We start from the raw sequence: 18517 nt of genomic DNA on the forward strand, positions 1-18517 counted from the left end.
ATTGAGAATGCTTTAACTTCTAATTTGCCTTTAATCAGCAATGAGATATTTATATAAATGCAGTTTTACTTGTGAAATATTATATCATCTTTTGTGGTATTTAATAGCATTAGTGGGGACAACTATGAAATGTTGCAGAAGTTCTTAAAGAGCATCTCCTGTAGGAAGCCATTTTCATGCTGAACTAGATTGATAGATCCAGGGCACATATAGTTGGGTAAATACTGAGTTTGGTTCACAGCTTGGATTCACAAGGGTTTTGGCTTGAACTATGCTGCCTGTGTGGTCTGAAACTCTTCAAGGTGAGACTTCATTTGAAAATATTCTTGTGTTGAAGTACATAGTGTTCAAGTACTTTGAAATATTTGGTGGGAGTGAACGCCAGTGCTGTCTGGAGGGTCCCATTGTCAATTTAGGCATCACAGGTTTCCCAGAAGAACTCTTATGATCTAGAATCACAAAATACATGAAAATACAAGGATAGTCCGTCCATGCATGGCAGTCATCTGAAATAATGAACAGTAGAATCAGACCCACAGAGGCTTTGTCCGTTGGGGTATTTAATAGCTTTATACAGTAACTGGAGGTATGGAAATGTGAGTAAGCAATAAAAGATTATTATGAAGGCAGATCTGGGTAAGAGCCAACAAGAACTTACAGAAATAAAAATTCACAATTAGAATTAGAAACTCAGTAAATGAGCAAACAGATTGAATACAGCTGTAGAGAAAATTCGTGAATAAGAAGATCATCTTTTTTTTTTTTAAGATTTTATTTATCTGACAGAGAGATCACAAGTAGGCAGAGAGGCAGGCAGAGAGAGAGGGGTAAGCAGGCTCCCTACCAAGGAGAGAGCCCGACGTGGGGCTCGATCCCAGGACCCTGAGTTCATGACCTGAGCTGAAGGCAGAGGCTTTAACCCACTGAGCCACCCAGGCGCCCCAGAAGATCATCTTTAAGAGTTTACCTTGAACACACCATAGAGGGACCAATAAATGAAAAAGGTTAAGAGTGATCATGGTAGGCGTCCTGTGAGCAGTGTTGTTTTCTGTCCGCCATCCCCCATTTAATATTAATTCTGAAAATGGAGATGTGGTACATGGGATTGACTTATTAACTAAGCAGCTGTTCACATGGAGCATTGGAGGGCAGGGATTATGACTAAATTCTTGACTAAGTTCTGGAACATATCTTTGTCTCTGAGACCTGACAGAGTTGGAGTCTTGTCTTCAGAGAGGAGAGGGAGAGTAAATGGAGCACTAGTGGGGATGACCAGTGTGCAGGTCTGGAAGTTGGGATTACCCAGGCTGGGACAAGCTTGCTTCTGAAATCCTGCCCTGCCATTGCTGGGCATTGATATTTTGGCGTGTTAGCGTAACCCTGGGTTGTGGTCTTATGCTTTGCTTGTATCCTGGTCAGGCTTGTTCTCCATGTCAAACCACAGAACCGAGTAAAACCTTGAATACCTTCAACAGATTGAAGTAGTGACCAGTTATTCTTAGAAATACGATTACATAAAAACCATCTTCATTTTCCTAAGAAACAGTAGTTATTTGTTCTTATCTCACCACCTTTCCACCTTTGAATTCCAGGTTTTCTAATTAACATAATCTTTTCTTACAAACTCTTATATGAATTTCTGTGACTCATTGTAGCCGGCATCCACTGATCTGCCTACTTGCCTATGGAGTTTTTTGTCTTTTGCTTTTGTATCATCCTCTTCATTCCTGCTGGAGTGCCCTTGTTAGTGGTGTGTCTTCTCTGGGGGCCTCAGTCATCTCATCTGTACTGGAGCAGAGTTCCTGTGTGTGATGAGCTGGGGACGGCCCCTGGAACGAAGAGTAGTGTAAGGTGTTAGTAAGGTTCAGGCCCTGATTTACTCTTGTGCGGGCAATTTCAAGAAGCTCTTCATTTCTCACTTAGCATCCTATGACAAGTGTCAGATTAATCTTTTCAAAGTACAGCTCTGATCATGGTGTTACTCTCTTTAGAAGTCCTTGTGATTCAAGGGAAGGGGATTGTCTTAACCATTTCTGATGTTTCCTTCTTGGTGGAAGAAGCCCCACTAGGGTATTTTGGGCCACGCTCTTTCCTCATTCTGTCCTTGAGGACGTGGAGTGAACTTCCTTCTGGAAAATTTGGAAGGAATGCACTGGGCATACTTGGCTTAGCCCTGTGCTCCCTGCTTATGGACCAGGCTGGCTGCAGAGCCCACGTGGGAGTAGGGGAGGAGTGGTTGGCACAGCGCTGACTGTATGTGGGGAAGTCGGCCTTGTTGTGCTGTTCGGTTAATAGGCCCATTTGGTTTTTACTCAAAGAAAAAGTCTCTTCCAAATTAGTCTTCATCAGCAATAGAGCTAGTTTTTGTCTTGTATTTCCTTAAGGTTTAGTTGTATTTCTTAACTTGTTCAGAGCTTGCATGGAGAAGAAAGATGCCATATTTCCTCTTCTCCCTTAATACCCCGCCACCCCCTCACGCCAACGCTGCCATGAATAGAGTCCAGACACATTGGTTTGGATTCTTTTTCGTGGGTAATTCATACTCCAACAAAACTAGTGTAATTACATTCCCTCATGTCTTTGCAAGTTCCTGTCTCTGCATCTTTGTTCATTGGGTTCTTTCTAAGGGAATTCCCTTTCTCTTTGTAAGTCTGCATCTTGTTTATCCTTCAAGGCCTAACTTGATATGTACTATGACATTTTTCCTCTTTAACTGAAATAATGGACCTTGCCTTAGAATCATATGTTGATTCTTGTTATGGGGGTGGGGATAAAATGAAGAAAATGGGAAGAAGTCTGATGATGGTTTTTAACTGAGGCTTCAGTGTGAAGTGTGCTGATTTTATGTCTCTTCTGGTTTTTCAGGATATCATTTCTTTTGTGCTCTAGGCTGGTGTGTTTCAAAATGTAGGTCATGTAATTGATTTATTGCAGTTAACACTTAAAAATATAAAATCAGGGGTGCCTGGGTGGCTCAGTCGTTAAGTGTCTGTTTTTGGCTCAGGTCAGGATCCCAGGATCCTGGGACCGAGCTCCGTGTCGGGCTCCCTGCTCAGCAGGAAGCCTGTTTCTCCCTCTCCCACTCCCCCTCCTTGTATTCCTTCTCTCGCTGTCTCTTTCTCTCTCTATCTCAAATAAGTAAATAAAATCTTCAGCATGTATTACATGTAACAAAGATACATTTTGTTTCTTTCTTTGTACATTTAAAAAAAGATTTTATTTATTTATTTGGCAGATTGAGGGGGGGAGAGAGAGACAGACAGACAGACAGGGGTAGCATCAGACAGAGGGAGAGGGAGAAGCAGGCTGCCTGCTGAGGAAGGAGCCGGATGCAGGACTGGATTCCAGGATCCCAGGATCATAACCTGGGCTGAAGGCTGCCACTTAACTGACTGAGCCACCCAGGTGCCCCACATTTTGTTTCCTAAAACCTTTGCTTTGGACACACACACACACACACACACACACACACACACACACACGCAAGTACACACATTCAGTTTCTCTTGAGCATGTAAACATATGCTCAAGGCTGTGTCTTTGTTGTCTGGGCCTCTTCTGCCCGCACTGTTCTGTAATCTATGGACGATAGCCTGTACCTGTGGACCTAGTCTGTAGACTGCTTGTAGAGATGCATATTGGTTTCTCAGCCTTCTTTTACACTCAGGAGGTGTCCCCACTCTAGTCCTTGGGTTCATGTGGTGAACTGGCCCCATTCCCGTTTCACTGGGGCGCTGGTAGTGTTGATCATCTTATAGCAGTTGAACTAAGGGCTGTTACTTTCTGCTTGCACATAGAGCCCAGAAGGCCTGTGGTTTCATGGTCACTTTACCATTTTGCATTTCTGTTCTGTTCTGTCCACAAAGATGTTTATCTTGTTCCGAACTGAAGTATGTTTTATATTTTGTGTATCTTTTCTGTTTGTCCCGAGCAAGGAGATTGTGATGAATAGAACCTTCATAAACCATTTTGACAAGAAGGCCTGAGTGTGTTTTAGAGATTGTTTTATATTGATATATTTTATTTTATTTTATTTCTGGTTCATTCCTTTTAATCACTGTGTAGTCTTTCATCACCTAACTATGCCATCTGGTAGATGTCCATTTCTTGTGGCAGTCTGTGGACACTGACATTGTTTGCTGTTTTTCCCTATTTACAAACAGTGCTAAATGAAGGTCCTTGTGTGCATTTCCTCATTCACGTGTGTTTGGACTTCTCCCTAGTGCACATCTAGAAATGGAATTGCGAAGTTGTAAGATACGCCCCTATCTTCGTTTACAAATACTTGCAAAGAGATTTTAACAACTTATACTGCCTCAACAGTGTATGTTTCTTTCTTTTTAAGATTGATTTATTTATTTGCGAGAGAGGGGGGGAAGGAGGGGCAGAAGGAGAGGGAGAGAGAGCAGGCTCCCTGCTGAGTGTGGAGCCCGACGTGGGGCCCCATCCCAGGACCCTGAGATCATAACCTGAGCCAAAGGCAGACGCTTAACCTACTGAGCTACCCGGGCGCCCCAACCAACAGTGTATGTTTCTTTACCATACTTAGTATCTGTATGGTCAAACTGTAAAATTTTTGTCATGCTAATTAATGAGTGAGAAATGGCATTTCATTGTTTTTATATGCATTTGACTGATGACTGTGAGAGATCTTTTCATGGGTTTTTTTTTTTATCATTCATATTTCTTAAAGTATGAATTGCTTATGTGCTTTACTTATTTTTTTTAGGGTTGTCTTTTTCTCTCTGATTGGTATAGTTGTTTATATGTCCAGTTCTTTTACTTTTGTATATTTTCACATAGTATCTTACAGTTTGTCTAGACTCTTGTCAAGTATAGCTCTCTGAATATCTGCGCAAGACCACTGGAAGAAATTCCTTGATTATAGACCCTTGGAGGTTTTGTGGTAGTCTAACAAGGGAGGTAATGGAATCTTTTTTGGTATAAACTAAAAATCAAATCCTTATGGTTTTGCTTATCTTCTATATTAACCTTGAACTTAAATTTTGTACCTTGAAGATTTTGTACTGTTTTGTCAGCTCACGAGTATTTTTTAAAAGCTTTTTAAAAAAATTTTTATCCACCATTTTTGTGTCCAGTGGTAGGGTTGGTTCATAGTACTAGAAAATAATGTTTAACTCTCTTCATTCTTCTCCATCTATTTGCTGTATTAGTTTTAAGAAGCATTTTCTGACTTCTAAGGTCAAGGCAGGTGCCCCAGTCTGTGGCTCTCTCGTGCTTTGCCATAGCGCTCAGCTGTTTTGGACTTGCTCCATTGTCTTTCTCCTGTCTGCACACCGCCTTTGCTCTGATGGGAAGACCGCCTGGCTTACTCCTTGAGCCGCAGTGCCTGGCCCAGTGCCTGGGACACAGGAGGCGCTCGACTGGTGACAAGGCTGCCATCAGCTCTTTTCCAGTCTGACCAGATTTCTGCCTCTGATCTTGCTTGTCTTCTTTCTTTCCTCCACTCTGAGTCCACTTTGCTCTTCATGTAGTTTAGAGCCAGTCACTTTCATGATTTACCATTGCCCCAGCATGAAACCCCGGCAACACTTGGCCCTCATCCCTGATGATTCTACAACCTAATCTCTTATGACTTCTCACTCATACTTCTAGGTTTTAGGACAGTCTGGATAATCTTAAGTTACTTGAAAGCTTTCTATTTCCTTCTGGGTTTTTCCAAACATGCTGTTATTCCTTCTTCCTGGAGCATTTCTGTGCCTTCTTCCCCCACAAAAGAGAATTTGGCTGATTCTTGCTCCTCTTTAGGTCCAAGGCTGCACGTGTTACTTCCTCTAGGAAGTCCCTGATCTGTCAGTGTGAGAAGGTTAAATTGTGTATGGCTTTAGCACTCCACACTTCATCCTTTGAGCCCTTGTCAGTTACTTGTTTGTTTTCCCTATTCCTCACTAACTCATAAGATAGCAAGGGCTGAGTTAGGCATATTGACTGTTCATTAGATCTTCTGCATCGAGAGCATTTCTGGCTCATAGTAGGCATCAATGTTAATTTAGATGTTATTTTTTTCAAGTTGCAAAAGAGCGTCCCTTAGGAGTGTTTTAAATATTTGTCCAAGGTTACAATTGTTAACTGAGTCTCAGATGTATTATTTATTAACGGATTTTATGGTGAGGTTACTTTCAAATTGTGATCTCTGAAAATGTTTCGTTCTAGTCCAGACTGCTGGAGAGAGAATTGAATCCATACTGGAAAGATGGCGGGACAGGTCTTCCGCCAGAAGACTGTAACGTGTCATCAGTTACCAAAGGTACCTCCAGATTTTGGTTGTAGCCACACAGGCATGTCTTATAACTTGGTATTCCTCAGGAAATGACCAAAGTTAGTAGATTGGCAAGATTTGGTTATTTAAATATTAACAATTTCTGCTTGGTGCTGTAGTTTTGATTATGTCCAGAATTCTCTGTGTTTGTTTCTGTATTTGCCAAACAACTGTAAGTTTATTGATTTTCTGATGTGGAATCCATATGGTTTCATGTTATGAGCGCCTATGGATTATTACTGAAGGTTCAGATAACATAATGACAAAGCAGATAAAATGTGTGCAGTCTTTTGAGGCCTTATTTAAATTTAGTCCTGGGAGGATTATTTTAACTATATATGTTTGGGAACAAATTGATTAACTGTGTATATTTTGTGCTTGATAATGCTTCCGTATTTGAGTTTCGGTTTTGGATGGATTATACAAAGTATGATTCTGTGAGAGTATAATAATGCTTTGGTTTGTTACAAATTCTGTAACAAAATGTAAAAAAGCATTAAGTCTGAGATTTAATGAAAATAATGCATAAATATTTAACATGTGATTTCATATCTTCAGAAACTCCTTCTTTGCCAGGATTCATAAAATTTGTTATTTACTTTAGGATGGTGTTATTTTCCAGCAGATGGAGATAAAATACTTAAGTGTCACATAATCACACTTGATACCATAATTTAAAAAATATTTATGTGCCAGTTACATGTTGCAGTGACGAGTCCGTGAAGAGTTTATTTAACTACAGCTAACGTGGTGCAGAGATAGCGGCGGTGTCAAGTATGGGGTTGTCTTTTCCTTTCAGTGGTTTATCAGAAGTTCTCATGCTTTTTGTTGTGTTCTTTGTTTTTATTTTGGCCATTCATAAATATTCTTTTTGTGTTTTACGTGGAGGTGTTTCTAAAGCCACCCTGTAGGGTTGTTTATAATTTTTCTTTAGCAGTCGGTTTCGGGTGCTCTTGGTAATTGTAGCATTTTCTTTATTGCCTTTCAGCATAGGTAGAAGTGTCTCTGCTGGGTTGTAACATAGTGACTGTAGTCACACAAGAATCTTTTTGAGATACATTTTTTTGGTAATTTAAAAGCAAAAGTTTAGGGCAAGTAGGTTAGCTCACTGAACCATTACTATGTTAAGATGATTTTTTGATCCAAGCTTTTGCTGCCATTGTTGTCAGAGGACAGTTCGTAGATTAACCTGTGGGCAACACTTAGAATTGACCAACTGAACCTTTGGGTATTCGCAGCCTGTAGGTTCTCGGCTTCTTGAATGTGGAAGACTCAGTGTTGTACTGTAGGTAGTACCTCTCAGCTGGCCGGAACAGCGTGATCTCTGGTATGACAAGAAAAATGATCTAGTAAAAAGCTTTTAGAGAGCCCTTTTTCTTTTCCCCTTCACCACCTCCCTTTCCCATTATTACTCTTATTTAGAAGGAGGAAGAATGACAGGGCTCGTCTGTCAGAGGTTCAGATCCCAGAGTTGGCATTAAGTTTTAGATGATCTGCAGGCTGGACTGCATATGTGGATAGTGTAGTCATTCTGTGTGGACCCGTGGTAGGGCTGAACTGGTTAGGCCCCCGACAGTGGTACCACTTGAGTATGAAGGAGCTATGTAGAGGGGACATAGTGGTTGCGTTAAGGACTCAGAATTTGGACTTAGCCTACTTGGGATTAGTATTTTTGGCATTTCCACTTAGTAGCTTTGTGATTTTGGGAATGTTGCTTGACCTCTCTGAGTTGTTTACTTGATTTTTTTAAAACATTTTTATTTACATTCCAGTTAGTTAACATAGTGTAGTCTCAGTTAAAGGTGTACAAGTTAGTGATTCAGCACTTCCATACAGCGCCGGGTGCTTGTCACGGCAGGTGCCCTCCTTCATCCCCATCCCCCCACACCTTCCTTCCGGTCATCATTGGTGTGTTCTCTGGAGTTAAAAGAGTTACAGCTCTATTTTTTTTTAAATTTCTATTTTACAAGAAGAGTTGAAGTAAATTCTTCAAGTTCATGGCTAGCAAGTATCCAAACCAGCATTTGAATCTGAAGAGTTTGGCCCCAGAGCCTGCTCCCTTCCCAGCACACTCTTCTGTGCCTCTCAAAGACGGAAAGCAAAGTGTACTTTCACCCTTTATTTTGTCATTCATCTATGTCAGATTTTTTTCCCAGAGTGAGCATGTAATTTGTATTTGAAAAATCTATTTAAAGCCAGCCAGCTTAATTTGATGTCAAGTTCAAGCATTTAATTTTCTGCCAAATTGGCACATCCAGAGGTTAAGGAAAAGAGCTGCATAAGGACACACCCCCACTAAGAACCCCAGGATGGTCCAATGTAATATTAGCTTATTAAGCCTCATTCTTTAGAGATGGAGAATAAGAGTTTTTCTGTTACTCTTGGCTGCCAGAGGTTTCACCCTTGCTTATGGAAGCAGATTTTGCAACTCAAAAGCATAAAGCAAATCAGAATTTTCTTGCTTAAAATAGTTTTAATGGGAAATGTCCTTTATGCAGCATTAAATGGAAAGAATGGAAAGAACAGCAAACGTCTGGTAGCTGCATCTGAACCGAGTCCCTTTTCCTGCGCACCACCCCTGGGCCATGTCATCTCTTGATTCTGCCCTTTCCAGCCCCTCTGCAGTCTGCTTGCTGCCCCTCTAACCCATCCTCCCCAAGACAGCAGACAGCCGTAATGAGGTTCCCGGAAAGTAAGACCAGTGCTGTCAGAGGCCTCCTCCTCTAAAATTCTTCAAGGGCATCCCATGGTTCTTGGGGTAAAAACAAATAGCCTTGAGGACGCCGGGCAGCCCCGCACGCTCTGATCTCTGGCGGCTGGTGCTCTTCCTGCAGGCCTTTGTTTACAGGGCTCACAGGGCCTCTGCACAGGTTCCCCTCCATTACCTAGCTAACTCCTACTTGTCTTTCAGAGTGACCATCCTCGGAGGGGCCTTTCCTGACCCCCAGACCAGGGTCGTGAGCTGCTGCATGTGCTCGGTAGCTCTGTCCCTTGGCTTCCAGTAGCGATTGCACATTTATTCCCATGGTTATTGAAATGCCCATCTCTAATGAGATGATCTGCTCTGTGCGGGTAGAGAGTGGCTGTTGCTGCTTACCTTTTATCCTTTGCAGCTCGTACAACACCTTTATTAGGTAAATAATATGATAAGCTACAGAGCAAAAGTATGGTATAAGGCAAAATATGAAAAAACAGCATTTTGATGAATGTTTGATGTTTTATCATCCTTTCATTATTACCTGGTTAAGCTCAGTTTAGAAATGTAAAAAGAAAGATAAATCTTACATGATCCCATTCAGTGACTGAATATTGCCTACAGAATATGTATGCACCTGTATTTTATGTAAGAAAAGAATGGTTTCTCAGTCTTCACCTAACACATGTGTCCATGTGGGAATAATAGTAGGCAACATTAAGTGCTCTTGTATTTTCATAACAGCCGTGCGTCTTAATATCAGAGCATTCATGGGGTATTGCCTCTTAACCTAAATTTACAGTAAAAGATGTTTTCAGAAATAAGTGCTTATGAAATTGACAGGCTACAACAGGGTTTTGAGGCAAATAGCTCTAAAACCTGGACAGAAGGCTCCTTAGTTTCATGTTGTCTAGAAATAGCTTCCCAGATCGTTTAGAAAATCAGCCCAGAGGTAGTCATAGTAAACGCCGTCTCCCATCCATTCCTGAAGGTGATTTCGCACGAGGACCGATGACATGGCCGCTGCTGTTGCAGCTGGCAGTAGGGCTAGACCCTGCGACAGAAGCTTTGATTCTCGATCCGTTTTCTATCCTTCAGAATCTTCCTCCGTGAATTTCAGCAAGTAAGCATCAACGTGATCTTTTCCTTCGGCTCTGCAACCAAAATTTTCTGAGAGATGATGATTACTATGGCTTTGGTTTTTAAGAGTTAGCATACCAGGGTGCCTGGGTGGCTCAGTGGGTTAAGCCGCTGCCTTCGGCTCAGGTCATGATCTCAGGGTCCTGGGATCGAGTCCCACATCGGGCTCTCTGCTCAGCGGGGAGCCTGCTTCCCTCTCTCTCTCTCTCCCTGCCTCTCTGTCTACTTGTGATCTCTCTCTGTCAAATAAATAAATAAAATCTTTAAAAAAAAAAAAAAAAAGAGTTAGCATACCATTTTGTCACGGAAAGGCAGAAGTGACCTCTCGAAGCAGTCAGGGCACTCCGGGTAGAATATGAATGGAGACCAGTGGGAATCCCGCGGGATGTACAGAATCAAAGGTGGTTATAAGTGCTAGGAAGGGAGCTTCCCAAACCGCTTGGAAGAGCACAGGCCCGAGGGACTGCAGCTGGTCCCGGAGCCTGGCATGGCGGCACCGTGTGCACTGGACTATGTTTTATTCATGTTTTTACTTCCTATTATGTTTAACACATTTTCATATTCATAGTAAATATTTGCTAAATATTTGTTAGAGTGAATTTCATGGTGAATGGTGTTGTAAATTGTTATTTTTTATTAGCTTTTGAAATATCTGATGATTTTCCTGTAAAAATATTTTATTATTGTATCTCTAATTATAAGATTAATAAGACTATTAAAATAGAACATATAATCAATTAGAAAAATATTCCAAAGACTGTGAATTTTACTCATAATTGAATTCACTGAAAATTTTTATTCTCTTTTGATTTCCTTGATAAATGTTAACATAAGAGTAAAAGTCTTCCTATTTCTCTGAGATTTTTTTTTCTCTGAACTATTATTAATATATTGGTAATCTTCTCTGAACTGTGTTAATATATTGGTGATTGTGCAGGAAATCTTCACTCTGCCCATCAGTATTTTATCAGTTTCTAGATAACTCTGAACTTACGTAGCTGGGACATTAACATAGGTATTAATGACAGTGGGCTTCTCTTTGTATAAATTGAGGATTTAGACTAGCTTCCTTCACTAACTGACTTGTTAAATTTGAACTCAGAGACTATATAAAATAAGAAAAAGAGAGCAAGAGCAAAATAAACTTGAAAGAAAAGTGAATCATTGAGTTAACTAGAGATCGAGGTTTTTTGTTTTTTGGTTTTTTTTTTAAAGATTTTACTTATTTATTTGACAGACAGAGATCACAAGTAGTCAGTGAGGCAGGCAGAGAGAGGAAGGGAAGCGGGCTCCCTGCTGAGCAGAGAGCCTGATGCGGGCTCGATCTCAGGACCCTGAGACCATTACCTGAGCTGAAGGCAGAGGCTTTAATCCATGGAGCCACCCAGGTGCCCCTAGAGATCTAGGTTTTGAAGTACAAAGTATTTTAGACCTGTAAAGAAAGATCCATTATCTTAGAAGATCCTGAATGCTTAGCATAGACAAATTTTTGAGATTTGAGTGAGACTGGAATTAGAGGAATGAAAAATCTTTTTTTTTCTTTAAACTTTTTATTAAAATTTAACACATGCAAAAAAGTATACAAATCATTCACTGTACAGACTGATCATTTTCCCAAAGTGAGTATCTGTATCATCAGCATACTTTTTAAGAAACAGAATATTATTAGCATCCCCAAAAGCTCCCTTTGTGACTCTTCTAGTCAACTGTGCTCTTGTCAGAAGGCTGACCACTGTTCTGGTTTCTAGCACCAAAATCAGTTTTTCCTGGAATCAGATAGTAAGTACTCTGCTCCCTTTTTGGTTCCTGCTGCTTGTGGTCACATATTCAGATTCATCCACTTTGTTATGTATAGATGCAGTCATTGCTTTTCATTGCTGTATAATAGTCTATTTTAGGAATATATCATAATTTATGCTGTATATCCGTTTTACTGATGGTGAACATTTGGATTGTTTTCTAAGCTGGTGTTACTGCAGACTTTCCCACTCTGAAGATTCTTACACGTCTTTTGTGGTCTGTGTGTGTTTTTGTTGATTTTAGAACTGGAGTGATCCCAAGAAATCCTATTTTTGTACAGGGAAAATCAGGAACAGAGTTTTGACTTAAGTAATTGATTAGATTTCTTTATGCATATTGAAAATGTGATGTGTGTAGATTGAAATACAAGCGCTTAATAAAGTTTGTTGAAGGCATTCAGATTTTCATAGTTGGGGATCATGACTGCATGAAATAATTTGTTTTGATACACATCTCAGTATTACCATCTGTAACTTCCTTATTTGTTTTTCATAATGTATCTGAGGTGGCTTTTTCCCTGCTATGTGTGTACTTTTATTCTCTATTTCTGGGAATGCCTTGCCTATTCTTATCTTTGTTTATAGAAGTCCCACTCATTGTTTTAAACCTGGTCTGTAAATTGTTCCCTGACGGAGGTCATTTAGAAATGATTCATCACTCTCATTTTTTCTATCATTACTTAAACCTCTAAAAAAAATTTTTGTTACATATTATCCTTATTGTAACTACTTACATACTCTTATGCTCCAACTCCTAGATTGCAGTTTTTTTGAGGATAGCTTCATTTTTGCCTTCCTCAGTCCTTGAAATCTGTACCTTGCATAGTAGGTTTATAAATAATAAGTTGAGGGCACTGCACCTGGGCAGTGCAGTCAGTTAAGCATCCAATTCTTGGTTTTGGCTCAGGTGGTGATCTCGGGGTCATGAGATGGAGCCCTGCATCAGGCTCTGCGCTTAGCATGGAGGCTGCTCGAGATTGTCTCCTTCTCCCTCTTTCTCTGTCCCTCCTGTTTGTCCCCTCTCTCTCTCTCTCTCTCTCAAATAAATCTTTTAAAAAAACTAAAAACAATAAATAATATGTTGAATTTTATTTTATTTTACTTTTTTAATATGTTGAGTTTTAAATGCCCTTATGATTCTTATATATTCTATATATTATAGAAATTATTATAGAAGCAATAAGTATTGATTCTGTTATAACCGCATGAGAAGTATAACTGACATTTAGTATTGGAATTTAGTTTCAGTAGTAGAAGATGGTGGACTAAGCTGGCTGAGGAAGTCTTACCAAAGAATGAAGGAACAAGCTGAGAAACAGAATAGAAATTTGGAAGATGTTGTGGCTGAAAGATATGGGGTGAGTACTGGTATCAATGAGATAGGTATTATATTTACACTTCAATGAGAAGTAAATGCCTTTAACTCTGCCAGTGATTTGTGCCATGAAGCTCTTTTGAATTAAATGGATGTTAAATCTCTACTCTATCATCTGCTGAAGCCATTTTCTACCTTTTTTTAATCACATAAACTTTAGTAGCATATTTTTATTGACATGATAAATATAAAACTTAAGTATGTACTATTGTTTAATGTAAAAATAACATTTTCTCATTGTGAGAAAATTTAAATAATGCAGGAAATCTCCGTGGCACACCTCTTGAGATAACCACTGTTGGAATTTTGATATATTTCAATTTTGTTTATTCCAGAGATGCTATATTCCAGAGTTTTCCAATATCCCGAGTTTTCCAATATAACAGGTTTTTTAAAACTATATTTTTTATAATATATATTTTGTAACATATATATTTCATATATAAAATATATGTTTTATAATGTATATTTAAATATATAAACACACCCACACATACATGCACACACTTTTAAAACAATGGAACCATGATATTTTACATGACACTTTAGAACCACCCCCCCCCTTTTACCATGTGTGAATAATCTTTGTATTCTAGTAGTTAGTAAAGACCTTTTTCTTTTTAATTTCTAAAAAAAAGGCAGGTTTAGAAAGTAAGATTTCAAAAATATGGGCAGGCAAAAAAAGTGAGAGAGAAAAATCTTTTTTTTTATTTTTTTATTTTTTTATTTTTTTTTTTAAAGATTTTATTTATTTATTTGACAGACAGAGATCACAAGTAGGCAGAGAGGCAGGCAGAGAGAGAGGAGGAAGCAGGCTCCCTGCGGAGCAGAGAGCCCGATGCGGGGCTCGATCCCAGGACCCTGAGATCACGACCTGAGCCGAAGGCAGCGGCCCAATCCACTGAGCCACTCAGGCGCCCCTCATTTTTTTTTTTAAAGAGAATGTGTTAAATTTTAATGTATACAGTTTCCCAGATTTTTTTTCTGTTTGTTACATACTTTTAAAATAAATAATTTTATAAAGGTAGACTCATAGAATACATTATGCTTTTTTCACTTACTAATATAGGCATAGTTGGAAGTCGGTAAATATATACATTTTAATGTCCTCTTAGTATTTTAATATGTATTTGTGTAGATTCACTGCGTATTTATTTTTTAATTGTCAGTGGAGGGACATTTATGTTTTTTTTTCCCCCTGTTAAATGTGCTGTACTGATAATCTTTGTTCAGTGCATTTTGCATACTTACCAGGTTTTTTCCTTTTTTTTTTTTTCTTTAAGATTTTATTTATTTACTTACTTATTTGAGAGAGAGTGAGAGAGAACGTGAGAGGGGAGAAGGTCAGAGGGAGAAGCAGACTCCCTGCAGAGCTGGGAGCCTAATGTGGGACTGGATCCCGGGACTCCAGGATCATGACCCGAGCCAAAGGCAGTGGCTTAACCAACTGAGCCACCCAGACGCCCAGGTGTTTTTCTTAAGATGAATTACTAAAAACAAAATTGTTACTTTAAAGGATATAGACACTTGAAGTGAAATATATATCGCTGGATTTCTCTACAGAAAGATGAACAAATTGTATTTTCATTACAATGACTCCTCTACCACATGGTTTTCAACAGTAGGATTATCATTCCTTATGGTCTGTTACTGTGTTTGATAAACGGATTTTTTTCATTGCTTTTATACATTTGTTTTCTAGTGAATTGATATTTGTTTCATATATTTTTGGCCATTTATATATATATGTATATTCTTAAGATTTTATTTATTTATTTGACAGACAGAGATCACAAGTAGGCAGAGAGGCAGGCAGAGAGAGAGGGGAAGCAGGCTCCCTGCTGAGCAGAGAGCCCGATGCGATGCGGGGCTCTTGATCCCGGGACCCTGAGATCATGACCTGAGCTGAAGGCAAAGGCTTTAACCACTGAGCCACCCAGGTGCCCCTTTCTTTTACTTGTTAATGAGGTGATTGTGTTAATTCATTTCTTAGTGTTGGACCATTCTTGAATTCTTTGAATGACTCCTATTTGATCATGGTATTTCCTTTAATATGCTACCAAATAAAGTTTGTTAATATTTTATTTTGAATTTATATCTTCATTTGTATATGTGTATGGCCTTTAGTTTTCCTTTTATGTTATTTTTATTAAATTTTGATGGTAGGGTTTATTATAAGTTTATTATTTGAATTGTGACATTTGATATAATTTTTTAATGTTTTAGAATAGTTAGAAATCACAGAATGAGGCATTTTGAGATAGTCTTTAAAAACATTGGCTGTGTAGTCTTTAGTCCTGAATTTCAGTATAAGTTTTGTTACTCTTTTGCTGTGCTTTTTCCCCCCATTATGAAAACATGATTTCATATCAACCTCATAGGATTGTTGTGCACATTAATGAAAATCTGAATGCCTTTCAGGTGCCAGACACTGTTGAAGTGCTTCGTGTATGATTAATTCTTTTACTACCACAGCAGTACTATTATTCTTGTTTTGTAAATGTGGAAACTGAGGCACACACAGGCTGACTACCTTCACCATGATTCAAACCTAGGTGTAGTCTCCTGGAACCCATTTAAATGATGTAAAGTAGGGGTACCTGGGTGGCTCAGTCATTAAGCATCTGCCTTTGGCTCAGGTCATGCTCCCAGGGTCCTGGGATCGAGCCCCATATCGGGCTTCCTGCTTGGCGGGAGGCCTGCTTCTCCCTCTCCCACTGCTTCTGCTTGTGTTTCCTCTCTCGCTGTGTCTCTCTCTATGTCAAATAAATAAAATCTTTACAAAAAATGATGTAAAGTAAGTAATGTAATATAATGAGCATTGGATAAATTGTGGCCATTGCTGTTTTTGTTGTTTATATTTTATTGAATTATTTTTGAATATTTTATTTTATTGAATCTAAGAAGCCACTAAGTGTAGACCTGCCATTATTTCATGTCTCAATAAGACGGAAAAGCAGTGCCTTTGAGGCAGTGCCTTCATTAGGAAAATACCCCCTCCCCACCATCATTTCTGTTCTATTCATGTTACTCAATTTAAAAAATATTAAAATCTATATTTTTAAATAATAAAAACATTGTAATGTTATGGCTTATCTCTGTCTAGGCTAAGATAATAACTTCAGTGTGTTTTGATCCCCCCATCTCACCTCTCAGATTTTGTTGAAATAATTTGAAAAAATTTTCAAAAGTTTTTCTTTAATTTCCAGTTAGTTAACATACAGTGTAATATTAGTTTCAAGTTACAATAGAGTGATTCAGCACTTGCATATATCACCTGGTGCTCATCACAACAAGTGTGCTCCTTCATCCCCATCACCTGTGTCCCCCATTCCCCCCCCCCCCCCCCCCCCCCCCCGCACACATCCTCTCTGGTCATCATCAATGTATTCTCTGTAGTTAAGAGTCTGTTTCTTGTTTTGCCTGTCTCTATCTCTGTTTTCCTTCCTTTGCTCATTTGTTTTGTTTCTTAAATTCCATATATGAGTGAAATCATATGGTATTTGTCTTTCTCTGACTGATCTGTTTCACTTCATAATACTCTCTAGCTCCATTCATGTCAGTGCAAATGGCAGGATTTCATTCTTTTTGATGGCTGAGTAATATTCCATTACACACGTATACGTGTGTATCTATATACATGTATATACACAACACATGTATATGTGTGTGTATGTATATAGAGACACACACACATATTTATTTCCCTGGTGGTGAGTGGTATTGAGCATCTTTCATGTGTCTGTTGGCCATCTATATATCTTTTTTAGAAAAATGTCTATTCATGTCTTCTGTCTATAGTCCTATTGGACTATCCATTTTTTGGGTGTTGAATTTAGTAAGTTCTTTATATATTTTATATACTAACTCTTTATCATATATGTCATTTGCAGATAACTTCTTCCATTCCATAGGTTGCCTTTTAGTTTTGTTGAACATTTCCTTCCTTGTGCAAAAGCTTTTTAGTTTGGTTGTAGTCCCAATAGTTTGTTTTTGCTTTTGTTTCCCTTGACTCAGAAGAGATATCTAGAAAGAAGTTACCATAGCCAGTGTCAAAAAAGCTACTGCCTATGGTCTCTTCTAGGATTTTTATGGCGTTAGGTCTTTAATCCAGTTTGAATTTATTTTTGTGTGTGGTGTAAGAAGATGGTCCAGTTTCATTCTTCTGCATGTGGCTGTCCAATTTTCCCAGCACTGTTTGTTGAAATGAATTTTTTTTTCCCATTGGATATTCATTCCCATTTTGTTGAAAATTAATTGACCATATAATTGTGGGTTCATTTCTGGGTTTTCTGTTCTGTTTCATTGATCTATTATGCCTGTTTTTGTGTAAGCACCATACTGTTTTGATGACTGCAGCTTTGTAATATAATTTGAAGTTCAGAATTATGATGCCTCCAGTTTTCTTTGGCTATTTGGGATCTTTTGTGATTCCATACAAATTTTAGGATTGTTTGTTCTAGCTCTGTGAAAAATGCTGTTGGTATTTTGATAGGGATTGCATTTAATGTGTAAATTGTGTTGGGTAGTATAGACATTTTAATAGTATGTGTTCTTCCAATCCGTGAACATGGAATGTCTTTCCATTTCTTTGTGTTGTCTTCAATTTCTTTCATTAGTGTTTTATAATTTATAGAGTACAGGTCTTTTCATCTCTTTGGTTAGGTTTATCCATAGGTATCTTACTGCTTTTTGTGCTATTGTGAAAGAGATTGATTCCTTAATTTCTCTTTCAGCTGCTTCATTAATGGTGTATAGAAATGCAGCAGATTTCTGCACATTGATTTTGTATCCTGCAGCTTTCCCAAACTTGTTTACCAGTTTTAGCAGTTTTGTTGTTCTTTTGGTCTTTCTGGTTTTCTAGATAATGGTATCATGTCCTCTGCAAATAGGGAAGTTTTTATTTCTTCCTTGATGATTTGGATACCTTTTATTTCTTTTTCTTGTCTGACTGCTGTGGCTAAGAGTTCCGGTATTATGTTGAATAAAAGTGGTAAGAGTGGACATCTTTTTCTTGCTCCTGGCTATAGAGGAAAAGCTCTCAGGTTTTCCCCACGTAGGATGATATTAGTTGTGGGTTTTTCATATATGGCTTTTATTATGTTGAGGTTTGTCCCTTCCAATCCTCCTTTGTTGAGGGTTTTTCTTATGAATGGATGTTGTATTTGGTTATGCGTTTTCTGCCTTTACTGGAATGAATATATGGCTCTTATCCTTTCCTTTATTAA

The 18517-nt window shown here is 38.7% G+C and overlaps 1 protein-coding gene across 1 annotated transcript in view; it reads left to right on the top strand.

Annotated features, from left to right (window-relative positions):
• The window catches only part of CWF19L2 (CWF19 like cell cycle control factor 2), a 129963-nt gene that overhangs the window by 16335 nt on the left and 95111 nt on the right, over positions 1–18517 (top strand). The window contains exons 6-7 of the mRNA XM_046017196.1: positions 6175–6268; positions 13157–13272. Coding sequence (XP_045873152.1) covers positions 6175–6268; positions 13157–13272 — 210 coding nt within the window. The remainder of the gene's footprint in view (positions 1–6174; positions 6269–13156; positions 13273–18517) is intronic.

Source organism: Meles meles, chromosome 8 (genome assembly GCF_922984935.1).
Source record: "Meles meles chromosome 8, mMelMel3.1 paternal haplotype, whole genome shotgun sequence".
NCBI lineage: Eukaryota > Metazoa > Chordata > Mammalia > Carnivora > Mustelidae > Meles > Meles meles.